Below are 24,461 nucleotides of genomic sequence, written 5' to 3'. Positions count from 1 at the left end.
GAAATTATTCAAGTGATGAACATTCCAGCTCTGAAATTGCCAAAAATCACACAGATAAAACTCAGTGTTATACTGGGATGCCAAGATAGCTTTTGTATTGAATAGAGACCTCATAAGTGATTGCACCTAAATTGAATTTTTCCTATGATTCTTCTAAGGGTTGAGGTAGTGGATTAAATTAAGAATAGATTATAAAATGACATGCCTTTGTGAGAACTTGAGGCTACTAGTAATAGTATTGCTAAAGACAAGTTTCTTTCAACTGTTGAACATTTAACATATACCAAGCAGTGCACTAGAAGCTTTCTGTGGATAATGTCACTTAATAACCATTGTTATCTCCATAGTTGAAAGAATGGAGGCTTAGTGTAAAGAACTCAGACCAGGTCACACACACAGTCAGAATTTGAACCCAAGCCTACTTCCCATCATATTAAGAAAACCTGTTTATGTAGTATAAGTTTGGTACACACCATAGAGTTTTCTTTAAGGATGTAGTGCTGATAAAATAAAATCATGCATGCCTAGTACTGTTTGTGGCACATGGTGGTTAGTCAGTTAATATCTCTCTCTTTTTCTATCCTCTGTACTAAATATGGGTGATAGAGGAAAATTTGGCTTTCAAGAAATGGCTATCTGAAGTAGTTTCAGAATGGTTCTGCCTAATGATAGGGGATCCTAAGGTTGGAGTCTATGACTGACTTTCATAGGAAGCTTTATGGAGTATTTGCCTAGGGGTGTGTGTGTGGGGTGGGGCGGATGATGGAGAGAGGGAGGGAGGGAGGGAGAGAAATCTAATTCTTTTGCTCTTAACTAAAACCACTCTCTTCTATCTTATTCCCTGAAGAACAATTAAGATATGTTTTATTTTTTAAATAAGGAAGAAGATCATTGACTTTCTCTCAGCAGGCAATTATCACCACTTAGTGTATGTTGAGGAAGTGGGTGTTCCTTGCTTTCTATTGTTAATCTGGTGAGAGTGAGGGTGGAGAGCACTTTGAAAAAATATTTGTGTAGGGAGGAGAGCTAGAAGTGAGCTGAGTAAGAAAGTCTTTTGCAGGTCCCAAATTAGGGTCATTCTTGACTTTTTAGAAATTTCCTTGAGGTATCTCAGATGCTACTTCCTGAAGGAGATGTAGAATATAAAGAATGAACTTTGGTTTAAGTTATCTTCATAGATCATTATTTTTCCTCTCATTAATTTTTAGTCTAGGGGCATAGTTCTTTCTTACAGTTCTAGGAAAGAAAGTAATATTGCCCGCATATTGACCAGAGCCTAGATTGCAAGATGATGATGCTAATGGCAGTTAATAGTTATACAGGATTTACTGTGTGCCAGACACTGTCCTGGACTCTTCATGTATTCATTAACTCAGTCCTCATGCCAGCCCTCTGAGATAAGTTTACTGCTTCATCAAATCTAAAATGTGTTGAAGGTGCATTTGTGATCTTGCTAGAAGATGCTAACGCAAGGTTTTCACATAACAATCACCAGTGCCACCTCATTTAGTAATAATTGCAAGACGCCATGGGTTGTAAGACTATGAAATGTAAGATGCATCCCGATTATAAAGAAGTTAAAATGAGAAAGCATATGCATGCTAGAATTAATAAAACAAAAATTAATTTAAAAAAATCATTCCCATTTTTAAAATGGGGGAACCTGAGGCAAAAGGGATTATATTTTCTTTAAAATTTTTTCTTTTATTTTTTTAAAAAGCTTTTATTTATTTGGGAGAGAGAGAAAGAGTGTATGGGGGCCGAGGAGCAGAGGGAGAGGGACAAGCAGACTCCGAGTTGAGCACAGATTTTGACGTGGGCCGATCTCAGGACCCTGAGATCAGGACCTGAGCTGAAATCAAGAGTCGGTCGCTTAACCAACTGAGTGACCCAGACACCCCAAGGGATTAAATTTTCTAAAGTGAAGTGACTGGATTCATATCCAGGTCATTTGGTTCTAGAGTCCATGTTGTTGACCTCTTTCTTTTCTCTCAACAATGTGTAGGAATTGAGCCCATGTTAGCATGTGAATAGACTGCCCAAGACCCACTTACTTGTCTTCTCATTGGGGCATTCATGATAGAATGGCACTGAGATCCTTCTGAGAGGAAGTGTGCATGGTATGTAGCACCTGACTTTAGGGCTGTGATAAGGATTGTAAAGTACTTGGTGTGTGGGCATCTGACCTAGGCTTCTGACCCATTTTTAGCAAGAATAATGCAATTGGGAAAAGCCTTCATGAACTGGCTCCTTAAGCATCAATAGGCTGGAATGCTCACTGCAAATAGCATGCACAAAATGTTGTTTGGGTGTCCCAAATGTCAAATTCTGAACTGTGTGTTTTCAGTGTTTCCCTTTCTGCTCTAAAATGCCAACATAAAAACAATATGTTATTTCCATACTTGGGGAGTAGAGTATTTTCTTTGTGGAAACTAGGCCCCTCAAATACCACTCAAGACTTGAATAACAAAAATAAGAAAGAAAAATAATTTTTAATATGAATATGGTTCTATATGAAGACCTACCAGCAGCTGAAACTTAACATTAAGTTTTCTTCATCTGGTGGTGATAAGCAGTGGTGATACACATATATGGGACTGCAAGATGGGTTTGGGGTTATAGTTTGTACCAGAATTATATTCTGCTGAAAGATGGAATGGTTCCACTAATTCTGGGATTTGACTAACTGGCTGCAAACTCCGATAAGAAGCTTGTCACCATCAATACCCTACCCAAACCCTGAAAAATCTCTGTTATCAATTTGGAGGCCTGCTTCCTTCCTGAGTCCTTTTATTTCCTTGCATCTTCCTTACTTTTTTAGAATTCTGGTCTCTGTTAACCCAGACTAGCCTAGTCATTGTGACCAATTTAGGAGACACTTTACATAGCTTCCAAATTTGCTACAGGTTTTCCTTAACTTGAAATCTCTTCTATTGTTGGATCATGGATTAATGTTTTGCTGCCAGGTCCCTGAGATAAAATGAATGGTGGAGTTGTCAACCAAGGAAGCCTCTGTCATTCATCACACCTTTTCCTATTGTTTATCATATTCTCTGCCATCATGCCCATATTCCTTTCTCCCAACCTGTTTACTGTTCTCCAACACGTACAAACCATTCAAGTGTAGAAAGAAACTATATTGTGTTGGAGATAAATTGGGTGTATAGACTATCTGCAACTGAGGTAATTATAAGTAAAAACTTAAGTGTTTTGGTTCAGCATATGTTTAAAGCACTAAACCATTGCTTTTTGTGTTTCTGTTTATCGTTTTACATTTCTAGTCTTGAACTGTTTGAACATCTGATCAGTCAACTTGGACTGGTTTGAACCAGTTTTTAATTAGTCTAAGACAGTAAAAGCAATTTTATAGATGACATGAATTAGTTATAAGCAGTTTGATAAAATTAGAGCAAGTATGACCCAGTTGAAGAGATTTAACTGGTCAGCACTAATTTGACTCAGTAAAATATACTCCAAACCAATCAAACCTCATGTGAGCCAGTCAGAACATGCCTTCCAGGTCAGAACTTTTTGAAGCAGTTTGAGCTATTGAAACCAGACCCCAGTAATTTTCATTAGATATATTTAGTTTTAGCCAAAATAGCTTTAACTCAGTCAGAAATAGTTTTGTAGATGTAACCTCTTTGAGGTTTGATTCTTTCATTCTGAACTAAAATGAACCATTCAGATTTTTTTGAAAAAGTATGAGCTTGATAGAATGGACTGCAGTGTTTTATACAGATTTGAACCTGTTTTTAGGCTAGTCATAACTTCTTTTGCAATAGGCATGTCAATTTAAAAGGAAATTGCTTTAAATTGGCCAAAAAAGATCAGAATTACTTTGAAAGTGATGTGTTGACTCGGCAAAGGACTCTGAGCCAATCAGAAATCCTTTGTGCTAGAAATATGTTTTGAGCTGCTCAGAGGCAATTTCAGAGATTGTTCGAGGTCTTTAGAGCCAGTCCAATCTGTCCAGAATGGGGTGAAGAGGGTTAGCTAACATTTACTGAGTATCCAGTATATGCTAAGCACTGTGCTGGGTGCTTCACAGAGAGTATCTTGTTCAATCTTTAGAACAATGGTGTGAGGGAGTGTACATAGTATCTTCTTTTTCACAGGAAAGAAACCTGTCCAAGACTCAAGAGACATTTGAGGCATGTGGGAGACATGGAATTTAGCCCAGCTCAGCTTGACTTCGGAGGTCATGTGTTTCCTATTAGGCTACCTTGTATGATACCATACCTGGTCACCTTTAAGCCCAACATGCATTTGTGGAAGTTTGAGTAACAGACAGTAAGCTTGGAGGTAGACTGGACATTGAACTTGGAATTAAGGGATTTATATTCTAGACTGTGCAAATGAGTTAACCTCTCTGGGTTCTATTTCATCCTTTGGAAAACTGAACCCAGGGTGCCTGAGTGGCTCAGTTGGTTAAGCGACTGCCTTCGGCTCAGGTCATAATCCTGGAGTCCCAGGATTGAGTCCCACATCAGGCTCCCTGCTCAGCAGGGAGTCTGCTTCTCCCTCTGACCCTCTTCCCTCTTGTGCTCTCTCTCATTCTCTCTCTCAAATAAATAAAATCTTTAAAAAAAAAAAAAAAGAAAAAAGAAAACTGAACCCAGAGAGTGAAAGGTCTGGACAATTATTTTCAGATCAACAAGGCAGATAATTGCCTAGAGGTGCGATCTGAAGAATGCAAACTATGATTAATATTGATAGTGAAATTTATATACCTTCAGTTGTGGTATTTGGTTTAATACTTCCTTTATGATGGCTTGGTTTGGGAACAAACTGTTATGTATCGCTGTCAATATGAATAGAAAAACCCACAAAGAGCATTTTTAGATTTATATGTGTGATTCTTCTCCCATGATAACTAAACATAAAATTTTGGTGCAGCAGATATAGTTTCATCTGTCTTTGAATTCCATTCAAGTGGATTTAGAGAATTCTAGAAAAGTGATGCCATTGGAGACATTCATTTTCTCCTGTACCTTAAATGATATAAAAACATAGGCATAGGAATGACCACCCTTGGTTCAAATTAAAAGTAAAGAGGAAGTAAGTGTTGTATCATTCTCATTGCAGAATTTGGAGTTGCTTTCTGCTTCCTCATTCATTTTGAGGGGAACCTCCAAAATGATTAAACGTTATCTGGACCTGCTTTTCAATTCTTAGCTCTAATTAATGAACAACTTGGAGCCAAATGAGATCCTATGATATGACGTACTAGAATATTTCTTTGTACCCTATTGGTCCGCTTCTGGAGAGGAATTCTGTCATATACCATTAATACTGCAACCTAGACTTGTGAATACAGAAGCTATAATGTAGGGAAGCCATCATCTGTGAAGTGTCATTCTTTATAGTGTGCAAATAGAATTATGAATGTTTGTGGAGTCTCTGCCCTTATCAGCTGACCAGCCATATCTGAATATGAGGTCCCAGATCTTTACTAAGGCACTATGAGGAAGTAAATTGCAGTGGCTCTTGGGGGTCAGGAATTTTGAACATAAGGTGAGTCACCAAATTGAGGATGGGGTGGGGGGAAGAAAACTTGAAAATCAATAAATGTCCTTGCTTGAGCTTTTATTAATTTTATGGATCTATAGATATAATCTTATAGGAAGCACTGAGAATTGTAGTAAAGTTTCTCAATGTGAGGCTTAGTGAAAATAGACACTGAGAGGAAAATCAGCATCTAATGTAGGGCATCTGATGTGTATGTGGATAGGTAAATATGCATTTGAATGGCATGTGGAGTTGTCAGTGGTAGTGGGAGAACTGATTATTTTTCTAATTTTCTGGAGGGTTTATTGGTATCAGAAATGGGAGCATAAAACGAAGTAAGTCTTCCCAGGAGACAGACAACATTTTCAGTTGGACTGATATTTTGAGAAGTTGGACTCTATTTAGAGAATAAAAACAAATCATGAAAAGGGCACCAGGAGACTTTGAAAAAGAAGGGGGGAGTTGGAACCACTTGCACTCTAAGAATTATTATTATTCCTCTAACATTCTCCTTCTTTCTTTTCAAAATTTTTGTTCTATGTGATCTGCATGTAAGACTTAGTGCTGGTTGTCGTCTTAATTTTTACTGTGACTTGGAATTTTTGTCTTAATGGTACTATAATATGCACATTAAATTTAAATTAAGCTGTTATTTATTAGTAACATCTCATCTAGCAAATTATTAGGTCCTTGGGGGCAGTGAATACTATCTAATCCTCTTCACAGAACCCTTAGGCATATAGGTATCATGTAGTACTTAATTGAACTGGATATTAAAATAACTCACTTTATTCATGGAAAATTCTAATATTTCCTGATAGCTTTTTAGTAAATATGCATTTGTTTGTATTTTACAGGTGAACCACTGAGTTCTTCATTATGTCTGATGGAGACTATGATTACCTTATCAAGTTTTTAGCTTTGGGAGACTCTGGAGTAGGGAAGACCAGTGTACTTTACCAGTACACAGATGGTAAATTTAACTCCAAATTTATCACGACAGTGGGCATTGATTTCAGGGAAAAGAGAGTGGTAAGTTCTATATAAAAATGTGATCTCTGATTCAGTATTTGCCTGTCTGTCTAGTTTATTTTGTAGGAATTAGAAGGACAAAGTTTGGAATATAAAATTGGAAGGGTGCATGTGAACGTGTATTTTGTTCAATCTAGGAAATGTGATTTAAAAGGTTGTACTGGGGCACCTGGGTGGCTCAGTCATTAAGCGTCTGCCTTTGGCTCAGGTCATGATCCCAGGGTCCTGGGATGGAGCCCCACGTTGGGCTCCCTGCTCAGTGGGAAGCCTGCTTCTCCTTCTGCCACCCGCCCCCCCCCCGCTTGTGTTCCCTCTCTGGCTGTCTCTCTCTCTGTGTCAAATAAATAAATAAAATCTTTAAAAAAATAAAATAGAAAGTTGTGCTGAAGGGACCTTTAATATAAAACCCTTGAGACAAAAGTGAAGATTTCTTTTAATTGTCCCTTGATACCCTTTTGATTTGTATGTTCCCTCAGAACTCCACAAAGTTATTTGTCTACCTTTGTTATGAAACCTACAAACCACCCTAGCCAACCTACTCCTGTTTTGTGGACTGTTTCTTCCACCTTTGATGTCATTTTTAATGGCCTTTGTCTTAATTCAATCCCACATGGAACACTACATGGCAGAACTTGTCACTGCTGCCAGGAAGGTGAGGTTGGCATGGGAGTGAGAATGCCAGCCATGTATGTTGAACGGGGAAGTTACCAAGGGAACAGGGAGGTTCTACTGAATGATGAAGGAAGAGGCTCTTTTTTTCTTTATTTAAGGGACCATAGAGCTGCAAGTTATTCCGCTGGTGGAGGGGAGGGCAGGAGGTCCCTGTGTCAGATTTGCAGAGAGAAGATGGCCTTCATCATGAGCTACATTTCTTGCTGAAAAATCGACTGTTACCATGAAGCCCCTCAACAAGTGGTCAAGAGATTAATGACACAGATCTTTCAATGGAGCATATTCTACCTAGAAAAGATAAAGGGTCTCTGGCTTCTAGGATAGAAGTATTCATTCCTTCTTACTCAAGGTCTTTTTCTTCCACTGCCAGAGAATCCTATAGACTCAGAACCACTGAGTAAGAATAGGATTTCATTAAATTTTTAGTATTGACATACAATTAGTAGAATCAGTATATATGTATGTGATTATATTTATTAATCCCCATTTTATAACCTTGTTTTTAAAAAATCACTTTATTGAGATATAATTCACATAACATAAAGTTCACCCATTGAAAGTGTACAGTTCAGTGGTTTTTAGTAATATTCACAGTTGTGCATCTCATTTTAGAACATTTCATCACCCCCAAAGGAAACCTCCTGCCCCTTAGCAGTCATTCCCCATTTACCCTCCCTCTAGCCACTAATCTATTCTCTATAGACTTGACTATTCTGGACATATCATATAAATGGAATCATACAAGATATGGCCTTTTGTGTCTGGCTTCTTTCATTTAGCATAATGTTTTCAAGGTTCATCCATGTTGTAGCATGGATCAGAACTTCATTCTTTTTTATGACCAAATAATATTCCATTGTATTGATAGACCACATTTTGTTTATCTATTCATCCATTGATAGACATTTGGGTTGTTTCACTTTTTTTTTTTTAAAGATTTTATTTATTTATTTGAGAGAATGAGATAGAGCATGAGAGGGAGGAGGGTCAGAGGGACATGCAGACTCCCTGCTGAGCAGGGAGCCTTATGTGGGACTCGATCCCCGGACTCCGGGATCATGACCTGAGCTGAAGGCAATCGCCCAACCAACTGAGCCACCCAGGCGCCCTGTTTTACTTTTAAGCTATAATGAATAATGCTTCCATTAACAGTCATATACATTATTTTTGTCTTTTGCCCTTTTTTTATTTGTAGAAATTTAAAAATATATTTTGGATATGAGCCCTTTTTTTAATAGATGTATTATAAATTGCTTCTACTCAGTGTGCCTTTGTACTTTTTTTTATTATGTTAATCACCATGCCTCTGAAACAAATAATACATGTTAAAAAAAAAAGAAGAAGAAGAAGATAGGAGGGGAGATGAACCATGAGAGTCATATACATTTTTTGTGTGGACTTATGTTTTCAAATCTCTTGGGTATACACCTAGGCGTAGAATTAATTGGCCATATGATAACTCTCTATTTAACTTTGAGTAATTTCCAAATTTTCTAAAGATGCTGCACCATTTTACATTCTTACCAGCAATGTAAGAGGGTTCCCTTTTCTCCATATCCTCACCAACTCTTGTTATTTTCTGTTTGATTAAATAGTGTGCTGTGGTACCTCATTGTAGGTTTGACATAAATTTCCCTGATGACAGATGTTTTTGAGCAATCATTTCTTTCATGTACTTATTAACCATTTGTGTATCACCTTTGGAGAAATGTCTTCAGATTGTTTGCCTGTTTTGAAATTGGTTGTCTTTTTGTTCTTTACTTTTAAGAGTTTTAAAAATATATTCTGGATAAATGTTCATATATATATTTTATATATATTTTAATTATATATATTTTTAATTATATATTTTAATTATATATATATTTTAATTATATATAAATAATTATAACCCTTACGGTTAGGTCTGTGATCCATTTTGGGTTAATTTTTGTATATGTTATGAAAGGGGTCCAGCTTCTATTTTTTTTTTTTGCATGGGGTTATCCAGTTGTCCCAGCAGCATTTATTGAAAAGACTATTCTTTCCCCCATGAATGGTCTTGGTACTCTTGTTCAAAATCAGTTGACCATAAATATGTTTATTTTTGCACTCTCAATTGTATTCCATTCATCTAGATACCTATCCTTCAGCCAGTACTATCTTGATTACTTCTGCTTTGTACTAAGTTTTGAAATTGGGAAGCATGAGTCCTCTCACTTTGTTCTTCCTTTTCAAGATTGTTTTTGATTCCTTGCAATTCCATTTGAATTTTAGGGTCAGCTTATCAATTTCTACAAAGAAGCCAGCTGAGACTCTGATAGGGATCGCACCAAATCTGTAGATCAATTTGGGGAATATTGGTATCTTAACAATATTACATCTTTTGATCCATGAACATGAGATAGTTTTCCATTTGTTTAGATCTTTAATTTCTTTCAACAATGTTTTATAGCTTTCAAAGTGTAAGTTTTACACTTTTTTGTTCAATTTATTAAGTATCTTAATTTTTTATGCTATTGGAAATTGTATTTTCTTAATTCACTTTGAATTGTTCATTGCCAGTGTATAGAAATAGAATTTATTTTGTAAATTGATCTTATATATGGAAACCTTGCTGAACTTGTTTATTCTAATTGTGTGTGTGTGTGTGTGTGTGTGTGTGCGTGTGTGTGTGTGTGTGTGTTTATTCCTTAGGGTTTTCTATATACAAGATCATGTCATCTTCTGCTTTACTTCTTCTTTTCCAATTTGGATATGTTTTATTTTTTTTCTTGCCTAATTACCCTCGCAGGAACCTCCAGTAAAATGTTGAATAGAACTGATGAGAGAGGACATCCTCATCTTGTTTTGATTGCAGGGAAAAAACATTCAGACCTTCACCATTAAGTATAATGTAAGCTCTGTTTTTTCGTAGATGCTGTTTTTCAAGTTGAGGACATTCTCTTCTGTTTTTGAGTGTTTTTATGATGAAAGACATTGAATATTTTCAAAGGATTTTTTTCCTGCATCTATAGAGATGGTCATGTGGTTTTGTCCTTTATTCTACTACAGTGTATTATATTGTATTGATTGATTTTTGTAAGTCAAATCAACCTTGCTGTTCCTGTGATAAATTTTACTTTGTCATGGTGTATAATCCTTCTTATATGTTGCTGAATTCTGTTTGATAGTATTTTGGTGTCTATATATTCAGAATGGATATTGGCCTGTAGTTTTTTTTTTTCTGCATATCTTTAGTTTTGGTATCAGGATAATATTGGCTTTACAAAATGAGTTGGGAAGTGTTTCTTCCTTTTCTATATTTTGGAGGAGTTTGGGAAAGATTGGTGTTGATTCCTCTCCAAATGCTTGGTCGAATTCACCAGTGAAGATATTTGGGCCTGGCCTTTTCTTTGTGATAAGTTTTTGATTACTAATTCAGTCTCCTTATTGGTTATATGTCTATTTAGATGTTCTATTTCTTCTTGAGTTAGTTTCAATTGTTTGTGTCTAAGCATATGATTATCTAATTTTTTGGCATACGATTGTTCATAGTATTCCTTTATAATCTTTTTATATATGTAAAGTTGGTAGTGTTGTCCTTTTTAAAAGTTTTTAAAAATTATTTTAATTTGGGTACCTGGGTGGCACAGCCATTTGAATGTCTGACTCTTGGTTTTGGCTCAGGTCATCATTTCAGGGTTCTGAGATCTAGCCCCACATTGGGTTTTGCACTCAGAGCAGTGTCTGTGTGAGATTCTCCCTCTCAGTCTGTCCCTCCCACTCATGCTCTCTCTGTCTCTAAAATAAATATTAAAAAATTATTTTAATTTTTATTTTTTAATATGTCTGGATATATAGGAGATCTTTTTAAAACTTCCTGATTTTAGGAATTTGAGTCTCCTATTTTTCTCCTTGGTCAGTCTAGCTAAAGGTTTATCAATTTTGTTGAACTTTTCAAAGAAAAGATAATTTATTTCCACTATAATTTCTTTCCCTCTGTTTGCCTTTGGTTTAATTTCTCTTATTTTCTAGTTTCTTAAGGTTGAAAGTTAAGTTATTGCTTTGAGATCTTCTTTTTTGATATAGGTGTTTACTGCTATAAATTTACCTCTGGGCACTGCTTTAGCTTCATTTGATAATTTTCTGTAGTTGTGCTTTTATTTTTACCCATCTAAAAATATTTTCTTTTTTTTTTATTATGTTATATTAGTCACCATACGGTACTTCATTAGATTTTTCTAATTTCCCTTGTGTTTCTTCGTTGACCCATTGTTATTTAAGACTGTGTTATTTAATTTCTATATATTTGTGAATTTTCCAAAATTTTTTTTCTGTTAATGATTGCTAATTTTACCCCATTGTGGTTGGAGACATAGTTTGTATTATTTCAGACTTTGAAGTTTATTGAGGCTTGTTTCATGATCTAATATATGGCCTATCCTTGAGAATGTTTCATGTGTACCTGGGAAGAATGTGTGTTCTGCAGTTGTTGAGTGTTCTATGGATGTCTGTTATGTCTTTGGTTTACAGTGTTGTGTAAGTCTTCTGTTTCCTTGTTCATCTGCCTACTTGTTCTATCCATTATAAAAAGTGGAGTATTGAAGTCTCCAATATAATGGTTGACACGTTTATTTCTCCCTTTTTCTCCCTACATGTTCTTTTTCTTTTTTTAAATTTGTTTATTGTTATGTTAATCACCATATATTACATCATTAGTTTTTGATGTAGTGTTCCTTGATTCATTGTTTGTGCATAACACCCAGTGCTCCACACAGAATGTGCCCTCTTTAATACCTATCACCAGGCTAACCCATCCCCCTACCCTCCTCCCCTCTACAACCCACAGTTTGTTTTTCAGAGTCCATCGTCTCTCATGGTTCATCTCCCCGTCCAACTTACTCCCCTTCATTCTTCCCCTCCTGCTATCTTCTTTTTCTTTTTCCTTAACATATGTTGCATTATTTGTTTCAGAAGTACAGATCTGTGATTCAACAGTCTTGCACAATTCACAGCGTTCACCATAGCACATACCCAACCCAATGTCTATCACCCAACCACCCATCCCTTACCCCCCCCACCACTCCAGCAACTCTCAGTTTGTTTCCTGATATTAAGAATTCCTCATATCAGTGAGATCATAAGATACATGTCTTTCTCTGATTGACTTATTTCACTCAGCATAACACCCTCCAGTTCCATCCGCGTCATTGCAAATGGCAAGATCTCATTCCTTTTGATGGCTGCATAATATTCCATTGTGTATATATACCACATCTTCCTTATCCATTCATCTGTCGATGGACATCTTGGCTCTTTCCACAGTTTGGCTATTGTGGACATTGCTGCTATAAGCATCAGGGTGCACGTACCCCTTCGGATCCCTACATTTGTATCTTTGGGGTAAAAACCCAGTAGTGCAATTGCTGGATCGTATGGTGGCTCTATTTTCAACTGTTTGAGGAACCTCCATACTGTTTTCCAGAGGGGTTGCACCAGCTTGCTTTCCCACCAACAGTGTAGGAGGGTTCCCCTTTATCCGCATCCCCGCCAACATCTGTCGTTTCCTGACTTGTTAATTCTAGCCATTCTGACTGGTGTGAGGTGGTATCTCATTGAGGTTTTGATTTGGATTTCCCTGATGCCGACCAATGTTGAGCACTTTTTCATGTGTCTCTTGGCCATTTGGATGTCTTCTTTGGAAAAATGTCTGTTCATGTCTTCTGCCCATTTCTTGATTGGATTATTTGTTCTTTGGGTGTTGAGTTCGATAAGTTCTTTATAGATTTTGGATACTAGCCCTTTATCTGATATGTCATTTGCAAATATCTTCTCCCATTCTGTCGGTTGTCTTTTGGTTTTGTGGACTGTTTCTTTTGTTGTGCAAAAGCTTTTTATCTTGATGAAATCCCAATAGTTCATTTTTGCCCTTGCTTCCCTTGCCTTTGGCGATGTTTCTAGGAAGAAGTTGCTGCGGCTGAGGTCGAAGAGGTTGCTGCCTGTGTTCTCCTTTAGGATGTTGATGGACTCCTGTCTCACATTTAGGTCTTTCAACCATTTGGAGTCTATTTTTGTGTGTGGTGTAAAGAGATGGTCCACTTTCATTCTTCTGCATGTGGCTGTCTAATTTTCACAACACCATTTGTGGAAGAGACTGTCTTTTTTCCATTGGACATTCTTTCCTGCTTTGTCAAAGATGAGTTGACCATAGAGTTGAGGGTCCATTTCTGGGCTCTCTCTTCTGTTCCATTGATCTATGTGTCTGTTTTTGTGCCAGTACCATACTGTCTTGATGATGACAGCTTTGTAATAGAGCTGGAAGTCCGGAATTGGGATGCCGCCAGCTTTGCTTTTCTTTTTCAGTATTCCTCTGGCTATTCGGGGTCTCTTCTGGTTCCATACAAATTTTAGGATTATTCCATTTCTTTGAAAAAAGTGGATGGTATTTTGATGGGGATTGCATTGAATGTGTAGATTGCTCTAGGTAGCATTGACATCTTCACAATGTTTGTTCTTCCAATCCATGAGCATGGAACGTTTTTCCATTTCTTTGTGTCTTCTTCAATTTCTTTCATGAGTATTTTATAGTTTTCTGAGTACAGATCCTTTGCCTCTTTGGTTAGATTTATTCCTAGGTATCTTATGGTTTTGGGTGCAATTGTGAATGGGATCGACTCTTGATTTGTCTCTCTTCTGTCTTGTTGGTGTATAGGAATGCCACTGATCTCTGTGCATTGATTTTATATCCTGCTACTTTACTGAATTCCTGTATGAGTTCCAGCAGTTTTGGGGTGGAGTCTTTTCGGTTTTCCACATTCAGTATCATATCATCTGCAAAGAGTGAGAGTTTGACTTCCTCTTTGCCGATTTGGATGCCTTTGATTTCTTTTTGTTGTCTGATTGCTGTGGCTAGGACTTCTAATACTATGTTGAATACCAATGGTGATAGTGGACATCCCTGTTGCGTTCCTGGCTTAGGGGAAAAGCTCTCAGCTTTTCCCCATTGAGAATGATATTTGCTGTAGGTTTTTCATGATGGCTTTTATGATATTGAGGTATGTACCCTCTATGCCTATACTCTGAAGAGTTTTGATCAAGAAAGGATGCTGTACTTTGTCAAATGCTTTTTCTGCATCTATTGAGAGGATCATATGATTCTTGTTCTTTCTTTTGTTAATGTATTGTATCACATTGATTGATTTGCGGATGTTGAACCAACCTTGCAGCCCAGGGATAAATCCCACTTGGTCGTGGTGAAGAATCCTTTTAAAGTACTGTTGGATCCTATTGGCGAGTATTTTGGTGAGAATTTTTGCATCCATGTTCATCAAGGATATTGGTCTGTAATTCTCCTTTTTGACGGGGTCTTTGTCTGGTTTGGGGATCAAGGTAATGGTGGCCTCATAAAATGAGTTTGGAAGTTTTCCTTCCATTTCTATTTTTTGGAACAGTTTCAGGAGAATAGGTATTAATTCTTTTTTAAATGTCTGATAGAATTCCCCTGGGAAGCCATCTGGCCCTGGGCTTTTGTTTCTTGGGAGATTTTTTGAAGACTGCTTCAATTTCCATAGTGGTTATAGGTCTGCTCAGGTTTTCTATTTCTTCCTGGTTCAATTTTGGTAGTTGATACATCTCTAGGAATGCACCCATTTCTTCCAGGTTATCTAATTTGCTGGCATATCGTTGCTCATAATATGTTCTTATAATTGTTTGTATTTCTTTGGTGTTGGTTGTGATCTCTCCTCTTTCATTCATGATTTTGTTGATTTGGGTCATTTCTCTTTTCTTTTTGATAAGTCTGGCCAGGGGTTTATCAATCTTGTTAATTCTTTCAAAGAACCAGCTCCTAGTTTTGTTGATCTGTTCTACTGTTCTTTTGGTTTCTAGTTCATTGATTTCTGCTCTGATCTTTATGATTTCTCTTCTCCTGCTGGGTTTAGGCTTTATTTGCTGTTCTTTCTCCAGCTCCTTTAGGTTAGGTTGTGTATTTGAGACCTTTCTTGTTTCTTGAGAAAGGCTTGTATTGCTATATACTTTCCTCTGAGGACTGCCTTTGCTGTATCCCAAAGATTTTAAACAGTTGTGTTTTCATTTTCATTGGTTTCCATGAATTTTTTTAATTCTTCTTTAATTTCCTGGTTGGCCCATTCATTCTTTAGTAGGATGCTCTTTAGCCTCCATGTATTTGAGTTCTTTCCGATTTTCCTCTTGTGATTGAGTTCTAGTTTCAAAGCATTGTGGTCTGAAAATATGCAGGGAATGATCCCAATCTTTTGGTACCGGTTGAGACCTGATTTGTGACCTAGGATGTGATCTATTCTGGAGAATGTTCCATGGGCACTAGAGAAGAATGTGTATTCTGTTGCTTTGGGATGCAATGTTCTGAATGTGTCTATGAAGTCCATTTGGTCCAGTGTGTCATTTAAAGTCTTTATTTCCTTGTTGATCTTTTGCTTAAATGATCTGTCCATTTCAGTCATGGGGGTGTTAAAGTCCCCCACTATTATTGTATTGTTGTCAATGTGTTTCTTTGCTTTTGTTATTAATTGCCTTATATAATTGGTTGCTCCCATGTTAGGGGCATAGATATTTACAATGGTTAGATCTTCTTGTTGAATAGACCCTTTAAGTAGGATATAGTGTCCTTCTTCATCTCTTACTACAGTCTTTGTTTTAAAATCTAATTTGTCTGATATAAGGATTGCCACCCCAGTTCTCTTTTGGTGTCCATTAGCATGGTAAATGGTTTTCCACCCCCTCACTTTCAATCTTGGGGTGTCTTTGGGTCTAAAATGATTCTCTTGCAGACAGCATATCGATGGGTCTTGTTTTTTAATCCAATCTGATAGCCTGTGTCTTTTGGTTGGGGCACTGAGCCCATTTACATTCAGGGTAACTATTGAAAGGTATGAATTTAGTGCCATTGTGTTGCCTGTAAGGTGATTGTTACTGTATATTGTCTGTGTTCCTTTCTGATCTCTGCTGCTTTTAGGCTCTCTCTTTGCTTAGAGGACCCCTTTCAATATTTCTTGGAGGGCTGGTTTCGTGTTTGCAAATTCCTAGTTTTTGTTTGTCCTAGAAGCTTTTTATCTCTCCTTCTATTTTCAATGACAGCCTAGCTGGATATAGTATTCTTGGCTGCATATTTTTCTCATTTAGTGCTCTGAAGATATCTTGCCAGTCCTTTCTGGCCTGCCAGGTCTCTGTGGATAGGTCTGTTGCCACTTTAATATTTCTACCATTGTAGGTTACATATCTCTTCTCCTGAGCTGCTTTCAGGATTTTCTCTTTGTCTCTGAGACTCGTAAGTTTTAGTATTAGATGTTGGGGTGTTGACCTATTATTATTGAGTTTGAGAGGGGTTCTCTGTGCCTCCTGGATTTTGATGCCTGTTTCCTTCCTCACATTAGGGAAGTTCTCTGCTATTATTTGCTCCAATATACCTTCTGCCCCTCTCTCTCTTTTTTCTTCTTCTGGGATCCCAATTCTAATGTTGTTTCGTCTTATCATATCAGTTATCTCTTGAATTCTGCCCTCATGATCCTGTAGTTGTTTATCTCTCTTTTTCTCAGCTTCTTTATTTTCCATCATTTGGTGTTCTATATCACTGATTCTCTCTTCTGCCTCACTTATCCTAGCAGTTAGTGCCCCCATTTTTGATTGCACCTTATTAATAACCTTTTTGATTTTGACTTGGTTAGATTTTAGTTCTTTTATTTCTCCAGAAAGGGTTTCTCTAATAACTTCCACGCTTTTTTTAAGCCCAGCTAGTATCTTTAAAGTCATGATTCTGAACTCTAGGTCTGACATTGTACTAATGTCCGTATTGAGTGGGTCCCTGGCTGACGGTACTACCTCTTGTTCTTTTTGCTGTGGTGATTTTTTTCGTCTTGTCATTTTGTCCAGAGGAAAATAGTTGAATGAGAGAACAAAATGCTAACAGGTTAACAACGTCCCCAGCAAATATACTCTATACAAATCAGAAAAGACCTGAAATGGGGGAAAAGAAAGGGAAAGAAAGAAAAAAGAAAGAGGAAAAAAAAAGATAAGAACAAAAACAGAACAACACAAAAAAATCAGAATATGATCAAATATGTACCGGCTAGTGCATAGATCAGTGCCACACACTAGATTTTGGGCGTACTTTGGTTTGTTAGAAAAAAGTGCCTCCTAAAATTTTAAAGGAAGAAAGACATATATGTACAAAGTAAGGGTTGATACAATGAAGGGATGGAAGGTGACTGTAAAGATGAAAATTATAAAAGATTATAAAAATGGAATTGATAAGATAAGAAGTTGCTTGAAAAAAGAAAGAAGATTTAAAAAAAAATGGAGAGAATGTGATCAGGCAGGAGACTAGAACAAAGGAATACACTAGTGATTTGGGGTATATTTTGATCTGTTAGAAGAAACTGTATCTCAAAATTTTAAAGAGAGAACAACTTATATATTATGCCAAAAGTAAGGGTAACTACTATGAAGGTATAAAATATGACTCTAAAAATGAAAAAAAAATTTTTTTTTAAAAAAGGGATTGATAAGATGTTGGTTGAAAAAGGGAAAAAGAAAAATTTAAAAAAAAGTTAAAAGAATTAACTTTGATGAACTAACGAATCATGGTAAAAAAAAAAAAAAAAAAAGCCATGAATTCTATGTGCAGTATTCCCCTAGCGCTGGAGTTCTCCTATTCTCCTTGATCGGTAAACTTGGTCTTGGCTTGCTGGCTGTTTGTGCTGATCTTCTGGGGGAGGGGCCTGTTGCCGTGGTTTCCAAATGTCTTTGCCGGAGGCGGAATTGCCCCGCCCTTGTCGGTCCGGGCTAAGCAAGCTGCTCGGGTTTGCTCTCAGGAGCTTTTGTTCCCTGCAAGCTCTCCGTACAGCTTTGGAGGACCAGGGTGAAAATGATGGCCTCCCAATCTCCACCTGGAGGAGCTGAGAACTCAGGCCCCACTCCTCAGTGCGCCCCCAGAGAAAAGCAGTCACTCCCATCTCCCTGGTCTCCAGCCTCACTCTGTGCTCACCCGGCCTGTGACCGAGCGTTTCTATCTCTGGCACCCGACCCCGTGTGGAGTCTCCAAACCCAGCAGATCCTGCGGTGCGCTCCTGCGCCGCTCCTCCCGGGGGAGCAAGGGGAGTCTCCCTGGCTCTGCCGCTTGTTGGGTCCCTGCTGGAGGAGCAGTGGCCCAAGTGGGCCACGGATCACAGTTTATGGCAACCCCGAGCTGAGAGCCCGTGCCTCGGCTCTGTCTCTGCAGCCGGCTTCCCCGCTCCGATACCTGGGAGCTCTGGCGCACTCAGGCACCCCCGGTCTTTCTGTGACCCCAAGGGTCCTGAGTCCACACTGTCCCGGGAGGATTCCACCCCCCGCTTAGCCACTGGAGTGACGTCCCTTAGCGGAGCCGACTTCTAAAAGGTCCGATTTTGTGCTCCGCGGCTCTATCACTTGCCAGAAGCGGCCGACGGAGGCCCCTCCCCCGCCGTCTATCCTCCCGAATATCGCCTCGGATTCACTTCTCCACACGTCCTACCTTCCAGAAAGTGGTCGCTTCTCTGTTCAGAGAGTTGTTGCTACTCTCCTCTTCAATCTCCTGTTGAGTTCGTAGGTATTCAGAATGGTTTGATCCCTATTCAGCTGAATTCCTGAGACCAGACAAAAGCCAGGTCTCCTACTCCTCCGTCATCTTGCTCTGCCCCCTCTCCCTACATGTTCTTAATGGAGTAACCCTTTTATCATTATGAAATATCCTTCTTTGTCCCTAATAACAATTTTTGTCTTAAAGTTTATTTTTTCTAATATTAGTAAAGCCACTCCAACTGTCTTTTATTTACTGTTTGCATGGTATTTTTCCCCCATCCTTTTCTTTTCAACCTCTTTGTGTCTTTGAATCTAAAGCGTGTCTCTTATAGACAGTACATAGTGGATCAATTTTTTAAATCCATTTTGTCAATCTCTGCCTTTAATTTGGAGTATTTAATTCATTTATATTTAATTACTGATAAAGCATTTATGTTTGCCATTTTGCTACTTGTTTTGTATGTGTCTTATTTTTTGTTCCTCTTTTTTTATGACTACTTTATTTTTTGTTATATACTTTCTAGTATACCATTCTAATTTCCTTGTCATTATTTTTACTATATATTTGAGTTATTTTTTTAATAGTTCCCCTAGGGATTACAATTATCATCTTAATTTTTAACAGTGTAGTTTGGATTAATACCAACTTAATTTCAATACTATCATGAAACTCTGCTTCATTTCCTACTCCCTCCTTTGCACTGTTATTGTCATACAAATTACATTTTGATATGTTATGTGCCAATCAACAGATTTATGATGATTCATACAGTTGTGTTTTAATCAGATGGAAGAAAAGAATTTAAAAATACATTTATACTGTCTTTTATATTTACCTATGTAGTTATCTTTCTGGTTCTCTTTATTTTTTATGGATTTAACTTACTGCCCAGTGTCCTTTTATCTCAGCCTGAAGCACTGTCTTTATTATTCCTTATATAGCAAGTATGCTGGTGATGAATTTTCTGTTTTTGTTTATCTGCTGATGTCTTTCTTTTTCAATTTTAAACAGCTTTGTTGGATATAGAATTCTTGGTTGATAGTCTTCTTTCTTTCAGCACTTTATGTCATCCTACTGCCTTTTGGCCTTTATTGTTCTTTAATGAGAAATCAGCTGTTAGTCTTACTGAGATCCCTTGTATGCGATGAATCACTTTTCACTTGCTGCTTTTAAGATTCTCTTTTTGTCTTTGGATTTTGACAGTTTGATGATGTGTCTAGTCAATCTCTATTACTTTATTGGAGCTCATTGAGTTTCTTGAATGTGCAGATGAATGTTTTTCATCAAATTTTGGAGGTTTTTGTCTATTATTTCTGCAAAAATATTTTCTGCCTCTGTCTTCTTTTTATAGGATTGCCAGTATGCATATGTTGGTATGTTTGATGGTTCCATAGGTTTCTGAGACTCTGTTCATTTTTCTTTATTCTTTTTCCTTCTGTGCCTTGGCCTGGATAACCTCAACTGACCTGTCTTCAAATTCAGTGGTTATTTCTTCTGCCAGTTCAAGTCTGCTATTGAAATCCTTTAGTGAATATTGCACTTCAGTTACTGTACTTTTTAACTCCAGAATTTCTTTTTACCTTTAATATCTATCTCCATTAACATTCTCTATTCAGTGAGGCATTATTCTTTTCTCTAATTCTTCAAAAAAAATATTCATTTATTTGAGAGAGAGAACAAGAAAGCACAAGCAGGGGGAGCGGCTGAGGGAAAGGAAGAAGCAGGCTCCCCACTGATCAGGGAGCCTGATGTGGGGCTTGATTCCAGGACCCTAGGATGATGACCTGAGCCAAAGGCAGATGCTTAACCAACTGAGCCACCCAGGAGCCCCTATACTTTAATTCTTTAGACATGATTTCCTTTAGTTCTTTGAACATATTTATGATAGCTGATTTAAAGTCTTTGTCTACTGGAGCTCCTGGGTGGCTCAGTTGGTTGGGTGACTGCCTTTGGCTCAGGTCATGATCCTGGAGTCCCGGGATCGAGTCCCACATCGGGCTCCCTGCTTAGCAGAGAGTTTGCTTCTCCCTCTGACCCTCCCCCTTCTTGTGGTCTCTCTCTCTCTCTCATTCTCTCTCTCAAATAAATAAATAAAATCTTTAAAAAAAAAAAAAAGAAAAAGAAAGCCTTTGTCTACTAAGTCCTCTTCCTTAGGGATGGTTTCTGTTGATTTCCTCTCCCCCACTGTGTATGAGCTATACTTTCCTGTTTCTTTTTGTGTCTCCTAAACTTTGCTGAAAACTGGACATTTTAAATAATATAATCTGGCAATTCTAGAATTATATTCCTCCCCTTTCCCAAGGAGGTGGAAGGGCAGAGGGAGAGAGAGAATCTCAAGCAGACTCTGTGCTAAGCATGGAGCCTGACATGGGGCTCTATCTCACAACCCTGAGATCATGACTGGAGCTAAAACCAAGAGTCAAATGCTTAACTGACTGAACTATGCAGGCACCCATGAGCAGACAGATTTCTTGAGCCAATAAGTCTGTCAGCTTTTTCTGACACTGTGTGTGTGTGTGTGTGTGTACGCGCGCGCGTGTGCATGCATGTGTGCACGTGCATGTCTGTTTTGGGACATGTGCCTAATGCTCCTGCAGGCAGTTTACAACTCTGTCTTAACTTTCACTTCCTGCTTGAGAAGAGCCTCGAAGTTAGCTAGAGATGAGATAATAGGGTCTTTTCAAGTCTTTCCCAGGCATATGTACAGTGCTATACATGAAACTGGCCTGGTACATTCCAAAGAACATTTTGGAGCTTTTCAAATCTCCCCGTGGACATCTCATTTCCCTTTTTTTTTTCCTTCAAGTTTTTTCGTTAGGCTTTTTTTAGCCCCAATTTGTATTGCTGCCTTTGGTAGCTGTGATGTTAAATAATTGCTGCTGATCGTTTTCAACAAATGCCCTAAGGGTAAGGTTATTATCATAGAGCAAGCTCTGAGTTTGGCGAAGTCAAGTCAAGGCCTGGGAATGGAGCTTTACAGGCAACTTTCAGACAGTACTCTGGAGATGAGACTTTGGGGAGCTTCAAACCTGTTTTGCCTCCACTCCCTTCACTGCCCAGTGAACTGATTGTTTTCACAGCTACTATAGTTGTGCATCTCTTGGTTTTCAAGGCCACTGGTGAGCTGGGAAGAGTGGGATGGGAATAGGATAAATTAAAACAGCACAAAGTTTACTGTTTTTACTGATATTCAGCCATTTTTCTTGATTGGATGCGTCTTGGAACATTGCGAGTCTGTTAATTTTCAGAGTTTGGAAAAAGTGGATTTTGACATTTTTTTTGCCAGCATTTCATTGCTTTTATGGAAGAAGAGATCTTCAGAGGTCCTACCTATAAAATTGCTTTAGAGTACTTTTTAAAGATGGGATTGGGAAAAATACTAGTGACCTGAGGGAACTTTGAGGAAAGGTGAGCAGATTATTATTTTTATACAAATTATGTGTTATCTATATATTTCATAATATATTTATAAAAATATATAAGGTATATATGTTTTAATACAAATTATTCTATTATCCAAAGACAATTATTTGGAATAACATACAAATAGGGTTGTATTCCAGATGGGATTTTTTAGAAGTTTAGATGCTTATGGGAGCTTTACTGAATAGAAAAGTGAGAAGAGTTCATCAGTCTCAAAGGTTTTCTTTTTCTCTTTCATTTTGCTATTTTAGGTGTACAGAGCCAATGGACCAGATGGAACCATTGGCAGAGGTCAGAGAATCCACCTGCAATTATGGGACACAGCAGGGCAGGAGAGGTATGAGATCTTCAGTTATGTGTTCCTTACTGGAGGAAAGGGAACACCAGCTATGCCCTTCACACAGTACCTGAGCAGGAAGAGGCCAGCTGATTAGTTGACTTGCATCTAGATAAGACATGCTGCTAAATTAGCAGGAAATTTATCAGCCTGAAATGATAATGATGTCTGTTTCATACAAGGTCAAAGGAAAAATGAATCCTTTTCAAAATAGACTATCTTACTTATGAAGTTTTTACTTCTTCCTTCTTTTTCCTCCTCCTCCTCCTTGCTTTGTCTTTCCTCCTCCTTCTTCATTTTTCTTCTTGTTCTTGTTCTTCTTGTTCTTTAAGATTTATACACTTTTCTCCATTTACTTTAGCTATTTACACAGCCACAAAGACAACTGCAGAATTACATGCATTATTCTTGCCTGATTATGGAAACCTCACAGAAAATCTGATTGGAATTAACTCATATGGTTAGAAGTTGCTTGATCAAAATAAGTCACATGAAACCTTGATATAAAATTTCTTTTAGTTATAGCTGCTGTTTTCTCTCACAGTTTCTTTGGAGTATTCTGTTTCGTTTTTATTTTTTAAAAGATTTATTTATTTGAGAGAGAGAGAGCAAGCCAGGGTGAGGGAGGGGCAGAGGGAGAGGGAGAGAGAAACTTTAGCAAACTCCCCACTGAGTGCGGAGGCTGACTTGGGGTTCAGTTTCACGATCCTGAGATCATGACCTGAGCCAAAACCAAGAGTCAGACGCTTAATCGACCGAGCCACCCAGGCGCCCCTGAAGTGTTCTGTTTTTTAACTTTTTATTATGAAAATCTTCAAATATATACTACAGAGGATAGTATAATAAAATCATGTACATATTTCCCAGTTTCAGTAGTAATCAATTTGTAGCCTATCTTATCTCATGTATACCTCTATCCCTTCTTACCCCCTCCCCCAAATTATTTTTATTTATTTTTTAAAGATTTTGATTTATTTATTTGACACAGAGAGACACAGCGAGAGAGGGAACACAAGCAGGGGGAGTGGGAGAGGGAGAAGCAGGCTCCCCGTAGAACAGGGAGCCCAAAACCCCAAATGATTTTAAAGCAAATTCCATTTATCAGATATTTTCATTTATAACTACGTTGGTATGTATTCCTAAAGGGTAAGGACTCTTCTTGTAAAAACACTGATTAGAAATATTTGAGAAAACTTAAAAAACAGATTAGATGACAAATTCATACGAGTATTTTCTTCCCTGGAATCTATGCCTGTCAGTTGCAGAGGTTACATAAAAACAAAATAAAGTGGAAACTGACCTTTAGACGGAGAGAGAGGGGAGACAGCAGGATAAAGCCTTGGAAGAGAGAGTACCAAGAAAGGATAAGACTGAGTCAATACTACTCCCACCTTAAAGCCAAAGAAATGGTTATCAGAGTTATGAGACCTCTTCAGAGACTAAAATTAAAAGGTCATGGACCCCATTGCAACATCAAGTCAAGCTGAACTTTCTAGGGACAAAGAAAACGTACACAGCAAGAACCATTGCTTTGGGCCTAATTAAGTAAATTCTTGACTGAGACTAAGGGATCATGAGCTAGTTCTTGTGATTCCTGTCCAGCAGTCTGATTTTTCAAATCACATGGTCCATTAACATATAAACTTATGTAAGTGATAAATAAGCGTCTTATGTACTTTTGGAATATCATCATCCAATTTGTTTTTTTAATTTTTAAAAACTTACAGAGATTGTTTTTATTTTATTTATTTTTATTCCGGTATAATTAACGTACAGTGTTATATTAGTCTCAGGTGTACAGTAGAGTGACTCCACAGTTCCATACATTTCTCAGTGCTCATCATAAGTGTACTCTTAATCCCCTTTATATATTTCCCCCTTCCCCACCCCCCACCTCCCCTGTGGTAGCCATCAGTTTGTTCTCTGTAAGATTGAATTCCAAATATAACT

General features: G+C 37.7%; 1 protein-coding gene across 1 annotated transcript in view; it reads left to right on the top strand.

The window, feature by feature from the left end:
• The window catches only part of RAB27A (RAB27A, member RAS oncogene family), a 78,399-nt gene that overhangs the window by 36,875 nt on the left and 17,063 nt on the right, over positions 1 to 24,461 (top strand). The window contains exons 3-4 of the mRNA XM_028099900.2: positions 6,369 to 6,543; positions 22,426 to 22,511. Coding sequence (XP_027955701.1) covers positions 6,391 to 6,543; positions 22,426 to 22,511 — 239 coding nt within the window. The 5' untranslated portion in view covers positions 6,369 to 6,390. The remainder of the gene's footprint in view (positions 1 to 6,368; positions 6,544 to 22,425; positions 22,512 to 24,461) is intronic.

This window comes from Eumetopias jubatus, unplaced genomic scaffold (assembly GCF_037043125.1).
Source record: "Eumetopias jubatus isolate StellerSeaLion01/CBP00866 unplaced genomic scaffold, mEumJub1_p1.0 scaffold_7, whole genome shotgun sequence".
NCBI classification, from domain to species: domain Eukaryota; kingdom Metazoa; phylum Chordata; class Mammalia; order Carnivora; family Otariidae; genus Eumetopias; species Eumetopias jubatus.
Note: the sequence above shows the minus strand (reverse complement) of the source record. Positions and strands in the feature narration are given on the sequence as shown.